At 42.2% G+C, this 19,829-nt stretch overlaps 1 protein-coding gene across 2 annotated transcripts in view; it reads left to right on the top strand.

Moving 5' to 3' along the window:
• Positions 1-18,782, top strand: part of ctdspla (CTD (carboxy-terminal domain, RNA polymerase II, polypeptide A) small phosphatase-like a) — a 34,816-nt gene extending 16,034 nt beyond the window's left edge. Inside the window, exons 2-8 of one of the 2 annotated variants that reach the window (XM_005448862.4) lie at positions 3,986-4,152; positions 5,380-5,412; positions 9,540-9,641; positions 14,362-14,418; positions 15,153-15,245; positions 15,334-15,519; positions 17,607-18,782. In XM_005448862.4, the coding sequence (XP_005448919.1) occupies positions 3,986-4,152; positions 5,380-5,412; positions 9,540-9,641; positions 14,362-14,418; positions 15,153-15,245; positions 15,334-15,519; positions 17,607-17,732 (764 nt within the window). In that variant the 3' untranslated portion in view covers positions 17,733-18,782. The remainder of the gene's footprint in view (positions 1-3,985; positions 4,153-5,379; positions 5,413-9,539; positions 9,642-14,361; positions 14,419-15,152; positions 15,246-15,333; positions 15,520-17,606) is intronic. The other variant, XM_003439197.5, reaches the window with a different exon arrangement.
• The last annotated feature ends 1,047 nt before the right edge of the window (positions 18,783-19,829 follow it).

Raw genomic sequence — 19,829 nt, 5'->3', positions numbered from 1 at the left:
AAGAGGCCAACTCAAAAGTCTCAAGGTAAGGCAGAGATCACAATCCCTCTTGGAGCCTGGAATTATTCCACACTGTGGGTCACAGGGTGATTATCTCTTCCTGTCAGGAATGCTGAGAATTTCCTGCATCCCCCCCACCACCTCCTCTTCCGGCCGTGTTAGTGGTTGTGCCTGAACATGTGACAGAGAGCTCGGGCCTGGCCGTCTCTGTTTGAGCAGCGAGCTTTCTGTTACTGTTACCTAACGTTCAGCTGGAGGTTTAACATAAGCACCGAACTGAAGAGCCGTTTACACAGTTCTCAGATCAAGCAGGGATGCTGAATCGGTTGAAGCGTATTCAGCAGGGCAAATAATGTGCACCTGCTCGGAAGAGGCTACAGATATGGCCTGATATTGCTCTCTGTTCTTTGAGCTTTGTGTTGGAAAAGGACGCTTTCATGCATCACCTTTTACCTAGATTATGTATCTGTTGCTAAATAAGCCACATACTGTTAAAGTGCTAACTAATTATTATAAATGTGCAAGTCTATCCGCCTCTGTTTTTAATGGCAAGTGCTGCCCTTTAACCTTTCGCTGTTATTCCCAGAGCTGACGAAAGTTGCATTACTATGCAAGGCGGGCTGACTCCACATTCCTCGGCAAGGACACTGAAAGAAACGTTTCTGTGTGCCTCAGTGTGTGAAGTATGCTATTTGTTGATCACTGTGTACTTGGCTCTCCGCCTAAACATGTGAACATATGCTACATGCATGCGCGAATGTGTGTGTACAGTATGTGTGTTTGCTCAGGCTCCAGCAGCAGTCAACTCTCAGCTATGTTGTTTGTGTCCAAGGCAGAAAGGAAAGCTCTGTTTGTGTAGGGTGGTGGTGCAGGAGGAGGTGGAGTAAGAATCAGACCCAAGTATAGGCTGTTTCACCACAGTAACTCTCTCCACCCATTCTACGCCCTTCTCTCCCTCTGCGTTTTCTCCCTCGTGCACTCCCACCTGCTTTTTCAGGAGGGCGACCGGGGCACCAGAACGGGGCGGGAAAATGTAGACGGCCTCAAAATGGAGGAGCGGAGAATTACACGAAGGCGTTTGGGGCCAACTTAATAAAGAGGGGAGATGATTTAGTGTCTCAAATTGGACATATCAAAAGATATGTTGGAAGTTTTTACGTTTTTAATACGGTTTTCCGCAACCGTGTGGATAGGTTTGTTAAATTTTAAACATATCTGTCCCGGAGATTTCTCCCTATGTCACAAAATAACCAAAGCAAATGGAATTTATATTGTGGTGCGTGAAGAATGACATTTTCCAGAAACGCTAACCTTGTTACTTCAGATATTACTCTGTCTGTGAATTATCCAGAGTGACACTGTTTAGGAACAAGATGCTGCTGTCATTTTTCACCCGAGTCATTGATAAGGTCATTAACAAAGTAAAGGCTAACAAGGGTTTCGCTTTCTGATTAAGTAATTATAGGTGTTATAGTGTCTCTGCATCAGAAGTCCAAGTCAAAAAGTCAATCCGGCCAAGTGATTTCCCCCGTGTGTGATGAAAATCTCCGCAAATGAATCTGTGGATGGCAAAAGCCTGCTAAGCCCAAAAGGGGGATTTAGCTGTTTTTAGCTTGCAAGTTTAGCACATCCAGCATTGCTTGGATGCATTCAGGAACCAATTTGCAACTCTTCACAGCAACAGATAAATTGAAGTAAAGACAAACAAACACTGTAAGTCAGCATAGAGAGGAATGCTAGAATATGTGTTAGCTAAATTAATAGCACAGCACAAACAAACAGTTTGGTGGCACTTGGGACACCAGTGTTCCTCCTTGGGATTATGACTCAAAGAGACACGGTTAGCATTTAGTTTCTTTACAAACAAGAAGTGTATTCCCCACTGATAAGATCAGCATACGGAGCTTATACTATGTGTTTAATTCCACCAAGCTACGTATATGACTTCATGTGGACTGTTTGTGTATGCATATGTGATTGGTGACCTTTATCTACTGAGGTTAATGCTTTCAGCGAGTGCAGTGGGTCTTTCCTATAATCAAATGATTTCCCGTTGTGCTTCAAACAGTAATGCGCTGTCGCTGTACCAGAGTGTATTTACTTTTATATCCGCAAAGAGAAATATAGAATGTCAGCCGACAGACTTTAAACTGTGGATCATGTCTGCATGGGCAAAACATCTCCTTCAGTATCCACGCGGGTTTTAGTAACACAGCAGGTCGCCTTTCTTTTCCAACCATATAGTTGTGTTTGTTTACTGAAGTGCTGCTTCTCTGGAACATCTATCAGAATAGAGGAAGAGCCACACCAAGCTTTGGACTACAAAGATGACGAAAACAAAGAAGACGAACTGCCCACAGCCTGTCAGATCCAGTCTGAGCAACCCGAGGATAGTTCCAGGCGTCAATCTGAAGGCTCTCAGAACAGGAGCAAGCTGCAAACAGCCCAAGCATGCATGGCTAACTGTGCTGCCTGTGTCACACGGCTGTATGAACACGTTAACAAGACAGTAGCAAACAGGGACACTGTTGGATGCCTTGAAAACAGTGATTTCAGCTAAAGCCAGCCTGTGGACACTTCGGAGACTTGAACAGATTTGGGATTTCCAAGTCCTAGAAATCACCTTTAAAGCAATTAAGCTGGCAGAACGTCTGCTTCGGGAACACCTTGTGATAATTGCACTGTCAGATTTTAGCCATTGTAGTACCGCTGCTCAGATTTCTATTTTTATGCTCTAATCCTCACTAGCAGAAAATGTAAAAAAGAACATTAATAGAGGCTTTAAAGACTATTCAAGACTGCTTGTTTCTGTTCTGTCGGTGTGAAAGTAGGCCATGGGCTTCAGAGACTGTGAAGGAGAAATGATGTAACTGGGGACATACATGTGTATGTTGTTTTCTCCCTGGAGCCCCTGATCAACCCTTCTTGGCAAAAATGTCAATTTTACTTTATTCTTGTCAAATAACAGAAACTATATAACACCTATCTATCTAGACAGTACACTTTAATCTATATCTTGACCTCTCTTCTTCTCCTGATGTTAATTAACTGGACTACCTTCCCCAGAGGGCTCTCTCAGACGGGCTATTTTTATCCCAGTGCTCTGTATTGCATGAACCGATGCCTCACTATGTGGTACATCTCGGCTCCTTTTGTCACCGTAATGCAGTTATGCACGTGAAACACAGTCTAGCCCCAACGCAGAGGATCGCTGTGTTGTTTCTCCTTCAGACATTCGAACAGCAGCATTTGATACACTGAGAGGAGAAAATGTTGAAAAGTCTAAAAGCTGTAGGTGTTTTCTCGTGTTTGTATTTTGATGTTGACACCGTTTTTGAAAATGGTAAACCAAGTTCTCTCACTCATTTGGTCAGAGCCACGGCTCACTCAGGTTGTTTAGTGTAATAGGGATAGATTGACTCACAGATCAGAGGATGTACACATCTACACTCACTCAGTTTGAGCACAAACTACCAGAGTTCCTGGTAAACCATGCTGTCACTGATGATGTTGCTCATTATCTGGTAATACGCTGAAAGAGGACATTCCTGTGTGGCTAAAGCTAAGTAACAAACATGGAGTAGCTTAATAAAACATAATATACATCATTTACTTTGATGCAGAATTGGCTGGTTTATGGTGGGCAGTGTGTCACACCTCTTTACAGAGAGCCACTTTAGCTGTTTCCCACTAATTTCAATCAACGCTAAGCAAACCGTCTGCGAGCTATAGCTTCCTACTCTCTGCTTTCCAAAGTCAAACACCATCCATTTATCCCTCCATTTCCTTAACTGCTTAAGTATATGAGTTGCGAGTAGGCTTGGAGTCTAGCTTGCATGATGATGAGCGAGAGATAAGGTGCACCGGGGACTGGTCGCCAGTCTCCAAAGTCATATTAGTAGCAATTTCAGTGCAGCTCTTTAAGGTAAAAGAATGTCATGTAACCGCTCTCCTCTCTTACCCTTTTGGCTTTTATATCTTTCAGTCTCCCAGTCCAACAGCAGCCTAAAGAAGCACCGGAGCCGGAGCATTTTCAGCCCGTTCTTCTGCTGCTTCCGCAACTACAATGACTACCACGTGGAGCCACCACCTGCCAACAACAAGACACTTTCTTTGCCCCCGCCCCCAGAGGAGAACGGCAGTCCTCCCAAGGTAAAGCTCATTTATCTCTCCTGTCAGAGTTGGCCGCAGTCCAGATTCCATACTACTTACATCTTACGTGTCCAAACACAAGAATTAGTTCATATTTTATGACTGAAGTGCTAGTTCGACTGGAGTTCCAGTAACAAGTAACATTTGTTTGGTTTTGTTACAGAGACCTTGTTAGGGTTTGCCTTTTCCTGCAGAGAGCTGAGGCGCGCTCAGCCTCGCTGAGCTCCCTCAAATTTTTCCAGCTGCTTCAAACCCGTTGAACCCAGAGGTTGTTTACCATCCACTGCTTGAAAAATACGGGCTCACTTCCCATCTTGCATTCTTCGATATCTGCCTACGCACACAACTGCACACAAAATAACACACTGAGCACGCCGAGAAGCTCCAAAAAAAGACGCGCACTCGCTCTCGCGCTTTCTCGTGCACGAACCCACTACAACGCGTGTACGGAAACACACACACACACACATATGAACTCGAAAAACCCTCCTGCTTCTCTAATCCCCATAAAGTGGGCCTTGTGTGTCGGGGGGTGATGGATTGCCTGGCACCCACGCCTCCCCCTCTCCTCACTACACTCTGACCAGTGTAGTGAGGATGTGTGAAGGGAACGTTCTGGCCGTGGAAAAGGCGCCAAACCCTGAAGCTCCTCTACAAACACAGTGTTCTGCTGCCAAGGCAGGTACACGGAGCTAAAAATGGAGCAGACTCATATCACATTTCCACTCCTGTTTACCTGTAAATGTCTCTCATTCAGGGGAGGAATGTGTGGCCCTTTACAGGCACTATACATGTGGTCAGTAATGACCCGCTCTGGACCTCCTCTTAACAAATGAGTTCCCGTTAATTTAGAGTGAACCGAGCGAACCTCGCCATAAAAAGCCTTGTTATAGTACGCGGCTGATTTTTGAGCTGGATCCGTGCCCACAGTCCCTCCCAACAGTGTACTGTTGCTGGATTTCTGGCCAGCCGTATTTGTTACTATGGCAGCTGTGTTTGTTTTTGACTGAGTTGTTCTCACTTTCCTCTCACCGTGTGTACTATACATCCCTTCCCTCTGTCTCTCAGGCTCGCTTTCTCCCCGTCCCATTTGCTGATTGGAATATTGACGTTCTTTTTCACGGTTTTTCTTTCGCTTCCCTCTTTCTCCCCCTTCCCCCCTTGTTTTTCCACCCTGTCTCCCTCAATCTCTTTCTCTTTTTCTCTCTCTTTGCTTGTTTTCTCCAGTGTGACCAGGTCCAGGTCATCCCCATACCCAGTGTATGTATTATTATCTTTTGTTTTTCATCATCTTGCTCCAGCTCTGTAACCTCCTCCCTCTGCTTGCTGTGCCTCATCATTCTTGCTGCATGCAGCTGTTGACACGGAGGTGATTTTTCTCTGCTGTCAGATGAAATTTTGCACTGTCCCCTCTCGCATGATCATGTGGCTTTCAAGGCTTTCCTTTGTGCTGCTTTGTCTCCACTCACAGGACTGATAGAAAGAAACAATTCAGTTCCATCTGCTGTCACATGATTTATGTGTGGCTTTGTTGTCTTTTCCATCTCTACCCTGCTTCTCCAACTATTGGAAGAGAAGAACACGAGAGCGATTTTCTCCGTAGATCGGATCGCAGCTCCAGTTTTGGGTAAACAAGTGGACAGACCTGATTGAATTAGGCGTTCGTCTTCATAAAAAACAGTTTTATTGGGATTATGCAATCAATGGTCAATAAACTGCTGTTAGTTTATTAGAAGGGGGCTTGGTTTCAGCGACTTGTGCTTCATCAGATGCTCACCAAAAAAGGGGAATCATCTGATCCCTGCTTTGTTTGTGCTGAAACGGCAATTCATTTAGCTATTTTGGAATCTATGCGGTGCCTGTGGTTCACTGTAATTTAGGATATTCACACTCACAGCATCCCACATCGCAGCCAAGCTTTAAACTACACCACCCAGCAGACACCTCCCTGCAATAACAGGAAATGCATGCGGCGGTGAGGTCTGCTCTTTGTCTTGACGGGTAGGTCCAAACTGGTGGCTTTAAGATCTGCGTCTGACTTGGACGGGTCACAGCTGCGTCGATTGTTGTTGTAACACAGTGTTAAAAGAAGAGACAAAATATTAAAACATGGAAAATATCACAGTAGCAAGTAGAGTCCCAATAACACATTTAAAATGAACAATTTTTAAATTCTAGCTGCAAAAACTCATCAGAAATACAGAAAGATGTCAAAAATAACAAACTTTAATTTCAGGTTAATCTCCCCTGATCAGAAAACATCCAATTTAGACTAACTTAAAATGTTTATAACACTATAAACAAATTATGGAGACATTTCTTATTAAATCTTTTTACCTCAAGATTCTAATGATTTCTTTTAGAGCTTTATAAATAAATAATTAAAAAATAAAACATATCTAAAACAATAAGACACGTATCACTTGCAGTACTTTGCAAAAGTCTTGCGTCACCTCTCATTTCTTTATAATTTGCTTTTAAGGAGACCGGCTCTTTATTAAAGTGATCTTGAGCAATAGTTCACTGCTTTTTCACTCACTTTTTACTCGGGTCCTCGTGTCTCACCATTTCAGAGGAATATATTTTTCTTAATCCACTTAACACTAATCATTCAAGCATAAAAAACACACCTAACTCAAGGGATGCGTCAGTGTTGTTTCTACATATAACATCAACTTAGCAACGAGCCGATTTTAAATTGGACCTTTAGGCAACTTCTCATTAGCATCCTGTTGCAAAAGCACAATTTATTTCCATTTCTTTAGATGAACCTAAGAAAAATCCCAAAGATAACAGTCTGCCAGGCATAAAAAAGAGCTATTAGCTAAAAACTAAAAAATTTAAGGAAACCGGCTAAGTGGAGGACAAAAGAAGAAGTGGCAGGACTAAGAAAAACAGCAGGTGAACCATATCTGAAAGTCATGTTCTTAAAAAGCAGGAAAAAACTGAGCAAAGACTTGATAGAGTAGATTCATCTACAGTTCACGGTGGAGGCTCTGTCATGGTTTGGGGCTGCGTTTCAGCCTGTGGTGTTTGGGATCTTGTCATAGTTGATGAAATCAGAAAAGCACCATTAGATTTTAATCCATCATGGCTTAATTTTTCAGCATGACGATGATCCCAATCATACTGCCAACACGGTAAAAGCATACCTGGACAGAAAAACACGGACTGACATCAGTCATGGACTGGCCTCCCCAGACCTCAACATTTTTGAAGCAGTGTGAGATCATTTTGACAGAGAACTGAACGAAAGGCGGCCAACATCCAAAGAAGAGCTTTGAATGTCCTTCAAGAAGCCCAGAGAACTATTCCTGAAGCTTGTGGCTCAAACTTTTGCACAGTATTGTATGAAACACAAGTTTGTAGCACAAATGCAAATGTGTTGCTTACTTGGCTTATTCTTGTTATTATCTCAAGTGTTATCTTATCTTTTTTTGCAGATAACAGAAGGAAATCTGTAAAAACAAACAAGGCTTATTCAGTGTTTATGATTTTAGATGGCTTCACTGTGGTTCTCTTACATATATTCAGTCAGCCCGTTCTCACTCCCGACCCATAATGTACTGACGATTTGTCACGTCCTGAGGCGCTCCATGGGAACACGAAAGGTGACCTTCCGCATTCCTGTGCTAAGCACCGGATTGTGGATGAAATTGAATAGAATGACGCTCACGCGGTAATACACGTTCCAGCCGTGTATTCCAGGCCTACCCTAACCTTATCCCTAATGTTAACCACCACCTTAATCGTGTTAGATAGTGTTTTCCAAAGCGATTTAAGTCAAATAAACGTACATGTGTAGATTCATTCCAAACGGTTCTCATGTTTCCTAATGTTTCCGAACTCGTAATATAGAGACGTGTTGGGTGACCAAAAGCCTAATATACGGATGATTTGTTACCTAAATGTTACGCTTTGGGAGTGAGAACGTGTTGATTCAGTAGCAGTAGTATAGACATTTGCTTCTCCTCTCTATATGCTCTAATAATAATAAAAGTAGAATATCTGTTGCAAGGGATTGCATGTACATGTTCTGTGGGTTCCTTGAAGACAAACTAGGACATGTTGGAATTTTCATTTCCTCATAAATCCAAAGAGGAGAAATTTGTCTGTTTATTTGATCTGCTGCTTCCAGCTGATCAACTATTTTCAATCAGTTAGCACAGTACGCTATTTAACAAGTCTGTGAGAGCGCTCCCCGGCTGTGCCTTTGGGAGCACGGTTATTTTAACTGCTTGGTGAGAATGTCAAGGTCCCAGTGAGCCTTTCTTTCTTTGTTCAACCTGCATGTGTAAATCACATTCATCACGCCCTGACAGGATGCCATTCAGTGCCCTTGCTCAAAAAGAATGCTTCCTGTGATACATCAGCATGCAGTCCTGCCATTAGGCATAATAATTCAGTCATGGTGGACCAAAAAACACACACAGAAGTACACATACATGCATATGTGTTTAAGGCTGGCAGAGTCGTTGATCGCAGCCTCTTTGTGTGTGGATGAACGTGTATATGCTGGTGCACGATCTGTATGTGTGTGTGTGGTTTGAGTGTGCGCCCCCCATGGCCGGACCATCTGCCCCGTGCCTGCCTGTAACCTCAGGCTCACTTCGTAGAGGACACTAGTGTCCCCCCCGATCATAAAGACAGCATAGTCACAGAACTCTGTCATCATGAGGTAACAGAAAATATCAGCGCTGAGGAGAGACCAGCAAGAAAAGCAGGCATGTCACTTTGAATTATCATCTGAAGAAATAGCTCCTAAATTCACATACGATGGCATTTAATTGGACATCAAGTATCAAGTATAATGTCAGGAAAAAACTGCTCCCTGTTGATGCTCTTAACACTTTCTGGGGATCGTCTGGAAATAAGCGCTGGTGATGTAGACATCAAGATCGAGCAGAGATAATTGGAGCTCTTTTTTCCTTATGTAGGATAGTCAGATGAGCTCATATAATTTGGCCAAATCATACAGCTTGTGGCTACACACTAAATCCTTTTTTTCTCTCCGTGCATCGATGGTTTTCTAAGCAGTTTCAAGACTTCTCGTTAAAAAACTTTAAGTGAAATCTATATGACTTTGTGATTTTGGCATACTTTTAATAATGTAACATCTGCAATCAGGGGAGAAGCATTCCATGTTATCAAAGTGCTGATATATCTCTGAGCCGCAGAAGCTTAGGGACACCCGCCTGCAGGTCATTAATCCTGAGAAGTGTTTCTTGAGTGTCACCCAAAACACCCGAAGAGATCTTATCCAACACTCTGACTGAGCCACCATCACACCCTCAGTGTGTGTGTGTGCGTGTGTGGCCGCCTGTTCCCGATAATGCACTTCTCTATATGCGTACCATTAAGTATGCATATGTGTGTTTTCTCTGCAGCCTCCAGCCAAGTTCCTCCTGCCAGAGGTCAGCATAGCAGACTATGGCAAGAACTGCGTAGTGATCGATCTGGACGAAACCCTTGTACACAGCTCCTTCAAGGTACGGCACCTCCCTACATGACCTCAAACACACTGTGCACTTTGAAATACGCCGACGCTGCGTTTTGTTTTTCCTCATGCTGTTGCTGTGCAGCCACAGTTGGATTAAGCAGAAATAGGTCCTGAAAAATGACTCTTTGTTCTGAATATGGTCTGAGGACAAATAGCATGAGCCCTGTTAGCATCACTGAGCTACACATAATCGCATGAATCTATGTCCTTCAGAGTATAAAGGGTTCTTAATACCTGTTAGAACAGGTGAGAACGAGAAAGAGCAAGAACAGCTATCTGACTAAGAAGACCTGGAAGACTGATTTTCTCATCAAATTTCTATCCATGCATCCATTTTCTTAACGTCATTGCAAACTGGGTTTCAAGGGAGGTGAAGCATCAGGCGATCCATAAGAGAAAACAGCCGGCTATTGATGCACAGCATCCACATCAGTGGCCAGTTTATGCTTCTCAATTAATGTAACGTGTCTTTAGTCGGTTGGAGGAAATTCACATGGCAACAGGGAAAACCTGCAAGAAAAACCAGCAAGTTCAAACACAGAATCTTCTTTGTGGTGCTTAATATTAATTAATTAATTAATCATCAAATATCTGTATCAATCTTCAAAATATATATCAGCCTACCGCTGCACCGCTGGGTTGCCCAACAGTTAGACCTGATCACACCACATCCACATCTAATGGTTTTTTGTCATCTGATTTCATTACAATAATTAAAATAATTTGATTTCTCAAACCATAAATAATTCAAGCCCCAAGTTTCAAACTTAAAATCCATGAAATTTGGATATTTGTGGTTTTCATTAGACTGCAATTTGTATGTAGCTTAATTGGTGCCAGCCCTGCTTTTGTTTTCAGTAGTGAGCAGTACTACTTAGAGGCTGAAAATATGCTTAAAAATGCTCCATCTGTATATGTAATGGCACAGATGTACAGCTATTTTTCACTCACAAACATGTTATAATGATTTTTTCAGCCTGCTGCAAGCACTTAAAGGGAAAGCCCAGTATAGTAGATACTAGTACACTATCCTTGTAAATGGCTCTTGTCTCTCACCATCAAAAGCTCCCTCTACTGACACACCTGGCACACCTAGTGACCCATTTGAGCACAGCTCTGCCCCGGCTTCAGCTGATCTCATTATGCCTGTGAGTACTACCTGCGCTTGGGTGCTTTTGTGCTCAGTGTCGGCGAGCTACGCAACAAAATAGCTCAAAGTAAAGTTGAAGTATAAGTTTTATGTTCCACTTAAGTGGAACTCCTGTTAATTAAAATGATTGTAGAGAAGAAAAAAAACTTTGAGTGCATTGACTCAATTGCTTTGGAGTGTAAAAGGACGAAAGGCACACAAACACACACACACAAACACTGAAGCGGACACACCCATCACAGTCACATGCCAGCAGTTCAGGGCCACACACTCACACACACAGACACACACACAATCATACAGGCTCACCCACACACTAGGGTGTGTCCAGTGCAGTGTACTCTTGGTTTGAATGGCTGTGGAATGGACTGTGCAGAAATCCTGGCTCTAATAAACTGCAGGCCAAAACGAGCCCAAAATTATTCTTTTTTTTCTTTTGATCAAACTCACACACCAGATACCCAGTCCATCAAAATTCGTTTAGTTCACAGATCAGTGTGCGGTATGAAATGGATTCACAATGCATTAAATGGAAATACGTTGAGAGAGGAAGAGAGGGAGACAGAAAGTGGCACAACGCAGCATTTTCAGTTCCTTTCAGAAGCATAGCAGGATTTCCTGTAGCTTTCCCGTTTCAAGGTGATTTTGATGTCAAATATTAAGCATTTTCTTTCCAAAACAATACATGCTTCCACTGGAAATTACACAATTATAGCAGAATAGCAACAACTGACAAGGGATGCAGACGCTGCACAGATGGACGTAGACTAAAAAAGAAACGTTACATAACACATCGCATACTCTTGCTTTTATCCTGCATATTATGGATGGGGAGATAAATCCTGAGCCCTCTCTGAGATTAGCTGCTGTGTGTGTTAGATGTGCACAAGTAGCTGAAATGAATGAAGACTGATCTCCATGCTGTACACTGTAGTAATTTGAACAGCGTGCATTTGCAAAGCACTTGTCAAAAGATGTCTTGCTCAACATCTGAGCATTAAAATTCCACAACAGCCTTTTCCTCTCTTGGGATCGATTTCCCTGATATTTTTGGGACCTGGCTGCAGGCTGCAGTCCCGTCCAGCCACAACGGTATTAGTGAGATCAACACCTGCACTTGGTGTTGCAGTCCATCTTAAAGATGTTGGAAGGGGTTTAAGTCAGCACTCTGTGCAGGACATTGCAGTTCATCTGATTTATGGACTGAGAACTGGCATTGTCCAGTTAAACTGGGTCCCATCCCTGAAGCAGAAGGGCGAAGAAGTGCAGAAAAACATGGTCAAGATAAGAACTTAGGCCATGCAACCAATGCAAAATAATCATAAGTTGCTGCCCTAACAGTCTTTTAATACAACCTTTCTTCTTACCTTACCCAGGGACATCTAACTACTTTTTCTGTACACATATGAATATAACAGGCCAGCTTAAGCTTGAAATATTTGGAATGCTAGCAAATGAGAAAAGGTGTATTTTAAAAAATAAGTCATTTGTGATGTTAGGGTATGCTGTAGAATTACATGGAGATGTTTTTAATGGCACTAATTCTCATGAAGTAAAGGTAAATTTATGTAGAGCCCTGGTTCTGAGCCAGAGTGTGGTCAGCAGGTGAAGCAACCCACGGTTCGGCAGAAATCCATAATTACACAAGCTGCCCGCACAACGTTTACCTTAGCTGCCCCCCCCCACATATGTAATCCTGCTGCATTTCCGCATCTCTTGCTGTCTCTGATCCGAGTCTGTTACAGAGCAGGGCAATTAGCAGCTGTTGTATGTTCAGTCTTCAGATGATGGAGTGATTCAGCAGAAGAGCAGTAGGCACAGGAGCAGAGCGAAGTCTGTTTCTGCATCTCTGGCTCCATCTGTATCTCACTCATCTCTTCCCATTCTCTTTGTGACGGTATGCTGGCATCCTTGTCCTCTTTCCAGCTTGTCACTGTTTTTATTTATCTTTTTAGACAGTTTTAGAAGAGCTTCAGTCATTTTTGCCCTCTGGTGTAAACATTAACCAAAGCTAAATATCATAATGCAAAACTGAGGCGTAGAATAAACACTGTTTATCTAGGGAGGGATTGTGAGGCTTTTACTGTTAATTGACTCACTCTGGTGTCAGATAAAGGAAGAAGAAAGCACCTCTGGTTGTCAAACTGATCCTATTAGACTCAGGTATGGACATTTGGAAGGTCAAAGTGCTGCACTTTGTATTCCTACAGCAAACACCCCCTCTGCTGGATGGTACTGAACTGTATTTTCTAACTGGAGTTTAATGCCAGAATAATCGCAGTAACAACAGGCATGCATAACAAGACATTTTACAGGCTTTTTAAAATGTGCATTAGTTGCGAGTACTATACATACAAGTTTAATATAATTGCTCTGTATCTTACTATATTGTAATTGATTTAAACAAAGAAAATGCAATTAAACGTTTGGGCTTAAATACAGGAATTATTGATATGGTTTAACATGGTAGCATTAGCATGTTATATTAGCATGTCTACAAAGCTAAATAGCAAAAAAATCACAATAACTAGCTAGTTAAGAATAGATGCTATCTCATTTTGTCTTATCCTATATGCTAGATTTGGGGAAATAGCTTCTCATGCTCCGGTACAGTGGCTGAGTTTAATACGTCATTAAAGCTGTAGGTAAACGTAGTTCAATTAAAGGCTAATCTGAGGAAAAAGCAACAACAAATAAACAAGTTGGCTAATTAGCCTAGCTTCGACACCCGTCTTCAAACGGGGGCAGGATCTGATTTTATCTGCCAAATGTTTTTTTTTAGCAGGGAAGGAAGGAGCTAATTAACATTTTGATAAAATAGCCTTTGAACTTCAAACGCTTGTTTGTGTAGCCACTGGTATTTGACTCTGTAATGCAGAGTTAAGCAATAAATTCGGAAGCAAAGTTGTCTTTCCCAGACATTATCAAAGACCAAGCTTTGGAGATTTCTTTAAAATTGAGCAGTGGAATTTAAATTAAGTGATATGTCTAAATAATCTTCAATTAGTTTTCCTTCTATACAGCAAACTATAAGCTCCTACATAAAAACTGTGTGTCTCTGAAAACGCGCAGATTTTCCCTGTCACCTGTTTTTCTTCCTCTCCCTCTCTGAAATGACACCGTCGTGCCTCCTACCTAATCCTTTCATCCTCCGTCTTTACACCCTCTGCTCGTCTTCCACCCACATCCCCTCTGGCATCTATCTTCCTCTTGCCTCCTGCTCCTCTCCTCTCCCCTTTTCTTGCTTTAGGAGAAAAAAAATGACACAAGTCACGCAGAGTAAAAAGGCAGCACTCCTCCTGTCCGCGTTCAAGTCTGTCATCTTGTTCGGCTCTCAGGTTTCTCCCCAGAGTCTCACGCCTGGTTGTTATTTAACACTGAGATACGGAGCACTGGAGCAGAGGGAGCCACATTATGCTGAAAGCCTTCATCATTTGCCTGGGGCACCTTACAGGAGTGTTTAACCTGTCTCTCTTTTTAAACCGCATGCAAGCATGTGGCTGTTTCCCTGTCAGAGTGAAGTTTTTGAATCTTTTCCTTGTTTCTTGTCATCCTGCAGCCCATTAGCAATGCGGACTTCATTGTTCCGGTGGAGATTGATGGCACCGTTCATCAGGTAATACTGCACCGATATGGAGGGCTTCCAGAAATGGGCTTGAATAAAACAATATGTGTGAATTTATAAGGGTGGAGTCCTTGGCTTCACTTTACTTTCCTCTGTATTTATTATTCCCTTTTATCTCACAGAGATTTAAGCTCAAACTGTTTAGTTGTCTTTGATTTATTCTTTGAATCCTTGCTGCAGTAACGATAACTGGACAGTGACGCGAGTGTTTCGGCGAAACATCCCACAATGTTGAAGCTGCTGTTGAGTTTGTAGCAGAAGAGATTGTGCACTGAGTAGAAATGTGCATAAAGGGCGGCGTCCTTTTGAAGGTTTAATTGTCTGTGTCCGGTTTGAAGCGAAGGAAGCGCTATTGTAGCTGTAACCTGGTTCAAGTAATCCAGGATAGGCTTTCTGCATCTGCTTTGGCCTATGCTTGATTACTTGCACTTGGAGGCAGCAACTAACCTGCAGAGACCTCCTAAGAAGGACGAAGATGACAAGCAATGAAAAATAAGACCTCAAAGCATCCAAGTATTGTTCAAAAATGTTTTAAGTTTCATTTTTGTATCCAAGCTTTACTTAAACACAAATCTGCAAGTGGATAAAATTGAACTGAATAGTTATAGAGCAGCTAAAGAAGATTTCAAGAAGAAGAAGATTTCTTGTTTGGGTTTTTGCTCCAAAAAATTTATTTTGAGAAAAAAAGTGGGCAGAACTTAAGACAAGACGTGTCTCGGTTTCAGGTGTACGTGCTGAAGAGGCCTCATGTGGACGAGTTCCTCCAGAAAATGGGGGAGATGTTTGAATGTGTCCTCTTCACAGCAAGCTTAGCCAAGGTTGGTTCTCAGCTGCTTTGACAGTTACAGTAATGCTTCTGTTCATTTGCTGTGCGCTGCTCAACCTGATGCGCTTTGACCTGTTTAGTATGCTGACCCTGTGGCGGACCTGCTGGACCAGTGGGGGGTGTTTCGCGCCCGTCTCTTCAGGGAATCCTGTGTTTTCCACAGAGGAAACTACGTCAAAGACCTCAGCCGACTGGGCCGAGAGCTCAGCAAAGTCATCATCATAGACAACTCACCTGCCTCTTACATCTTCCACCCTGAGAATGCAGTAAGTTATTTTTTAAAGAGATTTTTGATCTAAAACATACAGATTCAAAGTCATTCATTCTTGGTAGCAGGAAGTAGAACACTGTGGAAAAGTCTTGAGCCACGCTTTGTTTGTGCATATTCTGCTTCCAAGGAACCGGATGTTCTTGGGATTTTTTAACGTGGCCTTGAGCGATAGTTCTTCAGGCTTTCAAGGTCTTTTCTTTGGACATTTGCTGTTTTATCAACAGTCCAGTCATTGTATCTGACCATTTTCTTATATCTTCAGAAGTAGGCGCCAGTTTTTTATCCACACATAACAGATAACTTAGCAAAAAACTCTTGTTCACATTTGTTCACATTTCTTTAATTAAATGTATGAAAAATGTCAAAGACAACACAGTTTCACAGACACGAATGAGTATTTTGGCATCGTCTACTAGCTAAAAACTTGGCATATCTCAGCAGTGTGTCATTAAAGAATTTGAGGAAACTGGACAAGAGAAGGATAAAAGAAGAAGCGGCATCTGGCCCTTCAGTTGATGCATCTACTGTTCACTGAAGCGTCTTCAGAAATGGTCTCAGTGGAAAAGTGGCTGTCAAGAAGCCATTCATAAATGAGAAAACAGGAATAAAAGACGAATTATGCAAGAACTGGACTGATAATCTGTCAAGGCCGAAAGGCCGGTACGTGGGAGTGGACCCAAAAGCAGACTCAATGGACACACGAAAAGTGAGTTTTAACAAACTTTATTGAATGCAAGGGAAAGGAAGCGTGGGAACGTAGTGAGAGTCTCCGACACGAAGGCACTGAAACAGAGGGAAAGGGTGGTTGATATCCAGAGCTTGGGTGCAATGGCCAAAGGTAAGAATGAGGTAATGGGTCAGGCTTAAGGGGGGTGAACGGTGCGAGGCTTTGGGGAGGGTAGCCGAGTGAGTGTCTGGAAGGGCGTGTGAAAGGGTGAGGTTCCAACCTTATGCTTCCAGTCATCCAGAGGTGATGGCAGACAGGTATGAGCGGTGAGTAGTTGAGTTTCCAAGGAGTAAAGTTGCAGGCTGGATCGGTGAGTTGTGACTGAAGCAACTAGCGTCCAAGTGAGTCCGCAGCAGGTGAGTTAACTTGGAGTCTTCACAAGCAGACTGAGGACACATTGAGATAGGGGTTAGTACCAGGGAATAACATGACTTATGAGAGACAAGAAGGCCTAGTTACCACAGTGAGGTAGCTAACGAACTGGCGAAGACTGGAGGACTAGGCTAGTCTTAAATACTGCTTTGCTCATTGCCGTCGATGGGATGCAGGTGGGAAGAACAGGTGAGGAACCCGAGTGCAGTAAAAGCATAACTGGATCTAAAAACGCACATTGGAACACTTTCAGCCAGGGATTGGCCTCAGCAGAGCCTGGACCTCAGCATTATTGAAGCAGTGTGGGATCATCTCGACAGAGAACAGAACAAAAAAGGCAGCCAAGATCCAAAGAAGGGCTCTGTATGTCCTTCAAGAAGAAGGAAACTTGCCTAAAAGATGACAGACTGTGTTGAAGAACAAAGGCGGTCAAACAAATATTAACTATCAAGCTTGTTAGAATTGTAGATATTCATTTATAGTGTATTTCCGTGTATGTTTGCACATTTCCTTTAATCACTGCACCTACTTTCTGGGCAAAATATAAAGAAATTAGAGGTGGTGCAAGACTTCTGCATAGCACTGTAGCTAACTCCTTTTCACATGATCCCAAAACATGTGAAATGGTAAGAAGTTTTAAGGTTAAGCTAAATGGTGGCTACAATTGCACTTGTTGCCTAATCAAGAACGGGGTCAAAATACACTGCTGTGATGGAAATAAGTTACTTATGAGGTGAACAATGATGTCGATGATTATATCTGTAAAACACTGTCAGGGTTTTTAATAATCACCGTTGTTCTCGTGCCAGAGGCAGTGTTCCCAATTTTATGAGAGTTCTCAACTCTGTGGAGAAGTTTCTGCTGCTGCCACTCTTTGATTTATTTCCCTCATTAATTATTTACACAAAAAACCCAACTGTAATGCAACATTTAAGCCTTTAAGCTGATTCTAATGTAAATGTGGGTGTGTTTTTCTGCCACAGGTCCCAGTGCAGTCTTGGTTTGATGATATGACCGACACAGAGCTTCTGGACCTCATTCCCTTGTTTGAGGGTCTCAGTAAAGAGGAGGACGTTTACAGTCTGTTACAGAGCCTAAGGAACAGGTAGCAGACAGCCACTCCAGCTGATCCCTCCTGCCTAAGCCCTGCTGAACAGAAGCCTCCCCTCTCTGCCACGGCCCCGTAGCCCGACTCCAGTCCTTCGAAGAGCTCTGGGAAGCTTCCCCAGTTGGAGGATTTCAGGCAAATGATCTACTCTTGATCAAAATAAAACAACAGTATGGATTCTCTGGGTTCTTGGACTCTTTGTACAGGACTCTAGCTGAAAAAAGATTCTATTACTGTATGTACATATTAAATGTTTCTAAGCGCAAGACAAACATAAAGTAATTTTTCTATCAGAGAGAGGAGGTTTTACTATTCCAAGTATTTTAGTTACCGAAAAACGATCAAATACACAGAACAAATTTTTTTAATTTTGTTTCGTTTGTTTCTGAGAATCGGTGACCTGTTGGGTTTTTGTGTTGAGCAGTGCTATGCAGGCCGTCGTTCCTCGTCTGATTTTTTTTTTTTTGTTCTAACCAACTGTGATTTAACTTCTCTTTACAGAATGAAGTGCCTTCATTACTGTGCTGATTTTCTTGTGTCGGGTTCTGGGGTGAGCATTTTTATGCTGCATATTTAGTCAATTCTCCAAAAGCGTATTCACTGAATCTTTAAATTGAAGTTGAAAATGAGTCTTTGATAACATCATTTAATCCAAAAGAAGTGAAATGAACACTTTTTGGATTAGAGGGGGAAGGAAAGTAGTACCTGGATGACTTTTGATTTTCAGTTATGTAGCATTGAATTGTTAAATTTACCAAAGTTTTTACAATTCAATGTGATTTGTGACTAAACGACATCATTTGATCCTCGGCAGTGACTGTAAATTGATGATCTTTGAGGACATTGAAACGCTGTTTAGGTAACTGAAGGAGAAAAATATATCTGTGATGACATCACTGTCCACCAATAAATGTTTGAGGAAAAAAGATAGAAAGATTAGCTTAGATATATAAAATTATATTTATTCTGGGAAAGGGTCCTGGGTGCATTGTAAAGAATGCTGTTGAAATCGTACTGTACAACGTTATTAAAGTTGCAAGTTTGCACACTGTCTGTGTCTCTCATGGAGTAATGATTCTCACAAAACTCACTTAATGGCAATAACTGCGATAATAATTTTACAATGAACTAAAGGACCAACGCATTGCATTTAGTGATGCCTGAATTCAACTAATGCATGGGCTGCACACACCAGCTTTCACGAACTTCTGTAACAACACAGGAAAAAAAAATGTCATAAACCATATGAACGAAGCCCAAAACACAGCAACATGACAGCTACAGTGAAAAAAATGAAAACACAAAATATCTGAACCTAAAAACATGCAGAAACATATGAACACTTCATTAATTGCAACTGCTAATTAATGCAAATATCTAATCAGCCAATCACGTGGCAGCAAGTCAGTGGATGTAGGTATGTAGACATGGTCAAGGCAGCCGCTGAAGTCCAAACTGAGCACCAGAATGAAGAAGAAAACTGATTTAAATGGCTGAATGTGGCATGGTTGTTGGTGCTGTCTTGATGCCATAGGAGAGTGGATTGATGGACTTCTCTGAGCAGACAGGAAGCAACAGTAAGTCACAACCACTTGTAATAACAAAGGTATGCAGAAGAGCATTTCTGAATCTAGAAGCACATCGGGCACAGCAGCAGACGAGCACACCAGGTAAGAACAGGAAGCCCACAGTTCACACAGGCTCACTGAAAGCGTACACTGGAGGCCAAAACCCGGGTTAAACTGACTCATCCCATTGGCCAGAAAACATGACTCTAAATGAATCATAATGTGCAGATAATGATGAAAGTCTAAATATAGCATAGTTTATCAGTGCTGTATTTAAAGTGGCTATAAAATGGCAGAGGTGACAACGATTTATAATATTTTAGGAGAAATTTTTAGCAACTGAAGGAAGAGTTTGCCTTAAACAAGTTTGGGTTTGAGTTGAAAATCTCACCAGAAGAATCAGTGCTGGAGCTCTGTTTGTCGTGCACTGTAGTTTGTGACATTTTAACATGCATGAAAAAGCTCTCTCCAATGCTAATGGATGGAAATACCAAAACATTTAATGTTTTAATTTGCGATCAGGTCTTTGG

Source organism: Oreochromis niloticus, linkage group LG9, assembly GCF_001858045.2.
Source record: "Oreochromis niloticus isolate F11D_XX linkage group LG9, O_niloticus_UMD_NMBU, whole genome shotgun sequence".
NCBI classification, from domain to species: Eukaryota; Metazoa; Chordata; class Actinopteri; order Cichliformes; family Cichlidae; genus Oreochromis; species Oreochromis niloticus.
Note: the sequence above shows the minus strand (reverse complement) of the source record. Positions and strands in the feature narration are given on the sequence as shown.